This window comes from Miniopterus natalensis, chromosome 18, assembly GCF_054644295.1.
Source record: "Miniopterus natalensis isolate mMinNat1 chromosome 18, mMinNat1.hap1, whole genome shotgun sequence".
NCBI classification, from domain to species: Eukaryota; Metazoa; Chordata; class Mammalia; order Chiroptera; family Miniopteridae; genus Miniopterus; species Miniopterus natalensis.
Genome location: NC_142098.1, coordinates 34,991,272 through 34,999,532, shown reverse-complemented (window position 1 = coordinate 34,999,532; position 8,261 = coordinate 34,991,272). Strand labels below are relative to the sequence as shown.

Here is an 8,261-nt window from a genome sequence, read left to right as displayed (position 1 = left end):
TCCTCTTGGACTGGCTCCCTGGCCCGCACCACCCTGGGACTGTCATGTGCCTTCACCTGCAATGCCCATCTGCACAGCCTTTCTGCCCAAGGTATCCACCAGCCCGGGGATTGTGCACGAGTCTAGGGAGCACTTGTTACGGGTGTGCTTGGGTGCAGGCATGACCCGATCAGAGACCCTCCTCTTCTTCACCATCCTGCAGCGGTTCTATCTGCTTCTTGTGGGGAGCCCCTCCAACAAAGATCTCACCCTGCAGTGCACCGGCCAGGGCAGCAGTCCCTCAGCTTTCCAGCTCCACCTGGTGGCCCACCGAGGTCAGGCTCAGCCACTCTCTGGCTCACTGACTCTCAGACCTCCTTACCCTCTGTTGAATAAAGGCCCTGAACTGCATGCAGATGGAGTAATGTCCTTGCCAAAGAGAGACAGGGAGTCAGATGTGTGCAGCTCTGAGGTAAACTTTTATTTCTTGGCTGACAGGACTTTCACACCCATGCTCCTCCCAGCACCTTTTATCCTGCCCAAGCAGCGGCAGCCTAGTCCAAAGGGTGCCAAGGCCAAGGGGGTTGGGAGTCACTTCACATTCCAGGCTGGAGGAGTGGGGGGGGCTTGGGGATACTCCCTCCCCCCCAGCAAACCTTTGCCAGCAAGAGGCCATGACTCAGCTCAACCCCAAATCCTGTATCCTGGTAGGAGGTGGCAATGCCCCCTTCCAGCTCTCTACACCTGAGAGGGGCACGACCAGACAGGGCAAGACACAGGCACCCAGCTCCAATAATAACAGCACTGGCCCCTGCCCAAGTCACAACCCCAGCCCCTATCACAGGGTAGCACAAGTCTCTCCCCTCCTTGGTCCTCAGTGACTGAGGGAACCCTCCACACCAGGCAGGATATAGGCAAAGTCGGAAGCAGCAGCGGTGGCGGGGAAGGAGCAGGCACCAAGACTGGTGGGCCGCTGGCCGGGCAGCACTGGTCCAGGGCTCTCCGGAAATCAGGGCAAGCTGTCTGTCCATGCAGCTCCGGGGCCGGCCACTAGGTGGGCGTAGTCGGCTGAGATACAGGTACTTGGACACCTTTCTGTCCAGATGCTGGTGGGGGGAAGGGGAACAGGAGATAATGAGTCAGCAGAGAAGGGACAAAGAGGCCAGAGAAACACTGGGAAGGGTAGAGAGGACCAGAAGGAAGACATGGGGCTCATGCTGGGGGTACCAGGAGAGTGGCCGTCTAGGGAAGGTGGGCAGAGGTGAGGAAAAACACAGCGGGATTTAGTAAAAGACTGACGTGGATGAGGTGGCCAGAGGCCTGGTGAGGTCGTGGAAGAGGAAGGGCTGGAGGGGAAACGGTTTGGGAAGCAGGTACCTAGCTGATACTTGTCTTTGGCTGCTGCTCGCTCCTTGGCATCAAAATACCAGACAGTGATGGCGTACCTGGGAACCAGAGCAGTGCGAGAAGGCAGTTAGAGATCACTTTCTTAAATTCCAGCCACCATATCCAGTGACACTACAGTCCACCCTCTGAGCCTGGTTCTTTTCCCACCTAAGCCCCCTCTCCGTACTTCATCATGTCCTGGGGGGAGCACCTGGGCATATCCCAGAAGTATGGGTCATACCTGGTGGCATAGGCTGGTTTCACCTCATGGGGGTTCCGCCGATCAGACCAAAAAATGAGCAGCCGGTCAAAGAGCGGCTCGATGTTGGCTACCACAGGCCGGCCCTCGGGAAAGATCTGCAACAGGCCGCCATGCACCTGAGGGCAGACCAGAGGATGAGGCGGGAGGCTGGCACCACCTGCCCCCAGGAGCCCATCAGTGGTGTAGCAGCTGCACACACCACCCCCTCCCACCACTCAACCTCTTAAAAATGAATGACAACCTAAAGTCTGCATCCCCATGGAGAGGAGCAGGAAGCTACTGAAGCAGGAAATAGAGGGGAGGGTTCACTAGGCCAGGGGCTGGGCAGACTGCACCATTCCCTGAAGGACGGCTGGCGAGGCTGTGCCCTCCTCCAGGAAGAGCCAGGGGCAGACTTCCCCACCCCCGTGGGTAGAGAAGAGGAACCAGATAAGGCTAGAAGCTGAGCTGGAAGTGGAAACCAGAGTGGATGCACACCACACCACCCTCGTCCCCACCCCCACACCCTACCTTGATGTCCCAGTTCTGATTCAGGTAATAGATACAAGTAATGCAGCGCCCATCACCGTGGGGATTGTCAACGTGCCTCACGTACCCCAGCCCATTGCCTGGGTAACACGCCACCATGGCCTGGTAGAGACAGATGCAAGCAGTTTACTGGGCCAGGCAGAGACATTCGGGTAAGTAGCCATTACCTCCTCTTTCTCAACCCTCCCTGCCCCTGCCCCTCATCTCTGACTTCTCAGGTGTCCTGGGCTCCAAGGGCTCCAGCCCCCAAACTTCCACCCTTTTTAGTCAAGCCCCCGTTAACCAGAAACCTCAGCTCCAGGGCCTCAACAGCCCGTTCTATACACACACAGAACCCATCCTACATGTGCGCACACATGCACCCTAGAGCCGGCACCCAGAAGGGGCTCAATGAGGAACTGAGGGTTTCACTTTTTAAAGATAGCCTGACCCCTCCTCAGATATTTCAGCAGACTAAAACCAGTGTCAATGTTTTCTGGAGTGTAGCAATGTGGCCTCAAGGGCGTTCTCACCAGCGGCAGCAGTGGAACCACCTGGGACACCAATGGCCAGGCCCACCTCAGAGTTCTCATGTACTTAGAGCCTGGGATTTTTAAAGGTTCCCCAGGTAATTCTAATGCATAGCAATGCTGAGAACCACTGCGCCTGACCACAAAGAATGCCTGCTAAGTAAATGATGTCTCCTACACATTTAAACAGGTGCCAAAACCTAGAATGTGACTAGAGCCTGAGATCTAATCCCAACTGCAAGGATAACTTGCTGGGTAGTGCTGGACAGTCCCATCACCTGAACAGGCCTCAACTGCCTCATCTGTAAAATGGGGCTAATACCTGCTGTTTACAACAGTGGCATTAACCCCTCTGAGAATCTAACTCTGCAGGTTCCTGACCACATAGATCTAATAGTTAGGACTCATTCAAGGTCTTAGCTTGTGTGTATACAGTTCTAGCCACAAGGTTCTAGCCTTCTCTCCCTGATGGCTGCCACTGCCCTGGCCAGCCCTAACAATGCTGAGGCCTGGGCTTCACCACTCAGGGCCTGTTTCTCATAAAGGAGCTGACAAAAAGGTAGATGTGGTGTGAGGAAAAGGGCCCAGGTGTCCCTACAGAACTAACACCTGTGTTCATTTCAGAGCTGCTACACCAGCTGTGATGTCGGGAGGAAGGGAATGACATAACTTCCTGTCTCAGGTTCCTCATCCATGACATGGAGCTGACAGTTACTTCACAGGTTGTTGTGGGAACTGAACAGGACATAAATGGAAAGGCACCCAGCATGGTGCCTGCCACCTGATGGAAAGCCAAAGCAAAGGCTAAAATCACATTAAAAAAAAAAAGTCCCAGTCCTCTCCTCTGCCCAAAGCCACTGAAAGGGCTGGAGGAAGCAAATAAGGAAGCACTGACGTGAAGACCCTCCAGCTCCTGCCCAGCTGCGGACCATCTGTTTTAACACCTTGACCCACAATGAGGCCAGGTCAGACTGCTGGCTGCTGCTCCCCACTAACACGCAGCTACACCTGCAAGCCACAGCCCAGCAAGACAGCCTTGAGGTAAACATTCCCGATCAAAAGTATCAGCGTCTGATGCCAAAACAGCTTGGCTTGCCGGGTATGGCGGACCAGGTTGACTCAATCCCTCAGCCTCCTCCTGTCATTGGCAAGGTTCACCCCAGCATGGATGTCAACCGCTATGCATTAAATATGTGCACCTGATCCGCCAGAAGAGCTGCCACCAGGTGAGGCCACCCCTGGCAGCACCTGGGCAGTTAGTGAGCAGGTCCCACAGCCCCAGGTTCAGGAGCACCTTCTTTGCACATGGGTCAGCGCTCTAAGCAAACACCTCACCGGGAGACAAGAACATGCTGTGGGCCCAGTGGCCTGGAATCAGGGAGTCACTGATTACAGATGGACAAGGCCTCCCCAGTTAAGAGTTCAAGCAGAGATTTTGCTGGTTGTGCACCAGGAGGGCGGGGAAAAAATGCCCAGTACTACAACCTCTTCCCCCACAATCCATCCTGCAGCAGCCAGAGACCTTTTTCTCCAGCTCTTGTTCAAATCCTTTCAAGTACCCACTGCATCGAGAAAGAAGAAAACAACACAAACTCCTGACCCCAGCCTCCAACACCAACCTACTCTCGCTCTGCTCCAGCCCCTAGGGCCTCCTGGCTGGTCTCTGACCAGGCCACCCTTATCCCCAAGGCCCCTGTGCCTGCCTGGAGCTCTTCCTTTGTCTCTTATTCACGTCTCAGGCCAAGGGGCACCTGGAGTACTGACTCTAGCTGAAGGCACCCGGGCTGATTTTCCACTCCACCCTTCAGGGTGGAATCAACACAGGATCTTGTTTACCTAGTACTGGTCCAACAGGAGCTCCACGTAAGCCCCTGGGGCCAGGCCTGTCTCCCTAGTGTCCAGGAGGAAGCTGCTGACTAAAAACATTCCTCTGGGCCTGGGGGCCTCCATTCCTCCTGCCCTGTGCACCCTCACACAGGATCTCCCACCATGCAGCAGGGACACCCTCTGGAATATGGTATGTTCTAGGACTTGCACATGAAGGCTGGCCACAGAAACAAGCCCTTTAAGGCCCCACCCTTCCCCCCACATGTATACACACCGTAGGGAGTGGAGGGTGGAAGTGTACTCTGGCCCCAGAGAAGCATCTACTTCCTCCCCTCACAAGGGAAAGGGACAAGCAAAATGACATGGAAACATGGAAATCTGTTCCTCACCCTTCCACCTCAGGGAAGGGACAGCTGGGATCAGAGCCAGGAAAGTGAAGAGTTAAAGGATACTGGTGACAATGTGCCCAGGGCCCCACCACACACTCACACAACCAAATCAGAAGCTGGAGACTGAGCCAATGACAGCAGGCCCCACCCCCAAGCTGCTCTTAAAGGGGCAAACTAAGGCCGGCAAGGCCCTCTCTAGTAGTCCCAGATGGCAGTGGGAGTCAACTTTTTCCCATCTACAGGCCAACTAAGCAGAGGCACAAGAGAAGTCAGGGGAACACAGGAGCTCCATCCAGAACCACCCAGAGCAAGTTGTTGCTGGCTGTGGCCATACTGGTGATCAGTGCCCCCACCACCACTGTGGCCACCCACCCCAGCATCCCACACAGTCTTATTGCAGAGCCTGCGGAGGGAACCCAGATGTCGTTCTTTGAAAGCGGGGAAGCCTAGAGTGTCTCATTGGATCAGGGGAAGGTCTGGGAGAACTCCAGGGATTGGGCTGGCTCCTCCCCTCCGTTCTCAGTCCGGCCTGGCTTACCTCCTAGAGGTCACCTAGGGCTTAAAAAGCGTCCCCCTACACCAAATTCTAGCTAGGGCCCTGTCCACAACCACATCCAAAACATCAAAAGAGATCTGTTTCTTCTACCCTCCCCTCCTGAAACGCCACTGACTAGCTGGGGACTTAGCCTGGTTTTCCTATGCTGTGGATGAGCAAAGCCTCAGAAAAGTGTCCTGCCCTGGGCCTTTTAGCTCTTGTGCCCTACCTCCAACCCCCTCCTGCAAGGATGGGGGACCCTGAGGTGAAACTGCTGAGCACCCTGGGGCCACGGAAACTCCCACTAATCTCTCTGGCAGAGCCCAGGGAGGGGCTGCCTCTGGCTCTCCAGCTATCAAGTAACAGGAGGGAGAGGGAAGTAGGACAAGTTCCAGCTGGGGTGGGGAGGATACTGGCCTTGGCCCCAGGGGAGCCCTGGTTCCTGAGCCAGCTCCAGCCTGAGAGGGAAGCTGCACAGAGCAGAACGGAGATGGGATCTGAGAAAGGAGGGAGGGGACAAGCTCATGCCCGCAGGGCAGAATACAGCCACCCAGTGCCATCAGCCAGGCATCACTGGTATCATGCAGTGGGCACTCCCTACAGAGCCTTTTCCAAACACCAAGCCTTGGACTCAAGGCCAGGGCCCTCACACCCCTCCATGAAGAGAACTACCATGTCAGCAGGCTGGAAAGGCCCTGTGGACCATTGTCCTGGACAGAGCTCCTGGACCAGGTTCTAGAATGGGCAGCTGGAGGCCCAGGAGGCCCTGACAACCCCCTATAAACTCGAACCAAATCAGCATTTTTCTTAAGAGAACAATGTAAAATGGCAGATTCTCAAAATGGCCCAGCGCCCTAAGAGAGATTAGTAACTATTACACCAAAGAAAAAGGGACCAAGAAGAGACACAAATGCAGTGGATCAAGGAACACAAGAGCTGGACAGGGATGAAGTGATGGGCAGACAGGATAGAAAGGATGAAGAACAGGGACTAAGATGGGGAGAAAGGGGAAAGATGGGGACAAGACCTCCACCCCAGTGAGCACATGGCCACCCAGTGCCACCTCCAGGAAGCTGTCCTTAACGAAGACACCATAGTATGGCACACAGAGCACAATGTAGTCCAGCACCAGCAAGCAGCACCTCCCTTAGCCAGGCACTGGCCTCACTACCTACTGCCACCCTCCACCCTCCACATTCTGGTTCTCCTGCCTGGGAGACAGAACGGATAGACCAGACACAGATGGGGGACAGAATGGACTAGACAGACGAACCAGCAGACAGTGACACGAAAGGACGAAGACAGAGGCAGAACCGTGCCTATCTACATGGACTGTTCTTGATCTGGGGCCCATGAACAGACGTCAGGAGGCTGTGAATCCCACCATGGCCTATGCACAGGTGTGGGGCTATGAATGTCAGCATCTCCTCAGGTTCTTCAAGAGAATCCCTGGCAAGGTCAAGCAGCACTGTGGCTACAGGCCAAACCCCTGGTTTATAGGTACACAAACTATGGCCCACAGGGAGAAAGCACACAGACCACCCCCAGTCCCCACAGGGAGTGAGAGCCCAAGGCAAATTCCAACACTCGGTCTGTTGAAACTTCCTAAACATTCCTGTGACCCCAGAAGTGTCTCCAAACCCACTGGTGCTCAGAGTTCGAGGCATCAAACAAATGCATGCTGGGCAGCCTTACCTTGGTGCGCCCATTGATGACGTAGCTGCCCAGCCGCCCAGCGCAGTGCCGGATCACAGCGTCCACATGGGCCATGAGGGCCCCGATGCTTCGGCAGCCTGGCTCGTGGCCTTCCACCCAGGCAATCTGGTCCCCACGGATGCTGCGTGGCGGGATAGCTCGCTGGCTCACTAGCTGCCCATCACGCAGGCGCCCGCCCCGTTTCAGGGCCTCTACCTCGGCCAACACACGGCCACCCAGTGCCGCCCCCAGGAAGCTGTCCTTGACACAGATGCCATAGTACCGCATGCAGGGCACGATATAGTCCAGGGCCAGGCGCTCAGGTGCAGCAGGCAGCTCCTCCTCCCTCAGGCGGGCACTGGCCTCCCCGTGGCCACTGCTGCAGCCCAAGCCACCCTCCCCCTCCTCCTCCGCCTCGGGGTTCTCCTGCCTGGCCCACGGCCGCTTGCTGGGTGCGGGGGCATCCCCACCATCCTCTGCCCATTTCCGCTTGGGGGCCTCAGGCCGGGCACCCTGAGCTGCCAGTCGCTGGCACCCCTTGGTGACCAATGCTGCAGCACCCTCACTCTGCAGTGGACGCAGCTCGCCACCATCTTGCCCACAGAAGCCCTCCAGCAGGGGGCTGGCTGTGGTGGAAGTGGCTGTGGCTCTGGGGATCCCACTCCCTGCCGAGGCCTCAGCAGGTGCTCCTGGGCGGTGGTAGGAGGGTAGCAGGGGACACGGCAGGTACCTCTCCACCCCCATCCTGGACCGGCCAGGCTCCAAGGGCTCTGACACAGAACCCGGCAACTGAGGGAGAGCCTGACTTATGGGCTGCGGCTGGCACGGGCTGTCCATGGCAGCAGAGTCTTCATCCCCCTGGCATGGAGGGCACGGCCCGGGCCCATGGTGCCACCCTCCTCCGCTGCCTCCTCCTCCTCCACTTGATGCAGCCGGGGGCCGGGGTGGCCGGGCCTGGCGTGGGGCAGGGTGAGGCAGGGCAGGTGGCAGAGGCTCTTCTCGTGCCCTGGGGCTGCTCGCTGGTCCCCAAGTCCTCTGCTGTCCCTAGGAACTCGGGAAGGGACCTGTCAGGTTTACTGGAGAAAGAGAGAAAAAAAAGGGATGTTTGAGGAGCTAGAGGCAGGCTGGCTGGGGGAAGGGATGAGGAGTGG

At 56.8% G+C, this 8,261-nt stretch overlaps 1 protein-coding gene across 1 annotated transcript; it reads right to left on the bottom strand.

The window, feature by feature from the left end:
• Nucleotides 1-437: 437 nt before the first annotated feature.
• On the bottom strand, nt 438-7,964 carry EGLN2 (egl-9 family hypoxia inducible factor 2). The gene is made up of 5 exons (XM_016209230.2): nt 7,111-7,964; nt 2,138-2,257; nt 1,607-1,743; nt 1,357-1,424; nt 438-1,085 (listed from the first exon to the last, which is right to left on the bottom strand). The coding sequence occupies exons 1-5, from the start codon at nt 7,945-7,947 to the stop codon at nt 1,030-1,032; spliced, it is 1,218 nt and encodes a 405-aa protein (XP_016064716.1). The 5' UTR covers nt 7,948-7,964; the 3' UTR covers nt 438-1,029.
• Nucleotides 7,965-8,261: the final 297 nt, after the last annotated feature.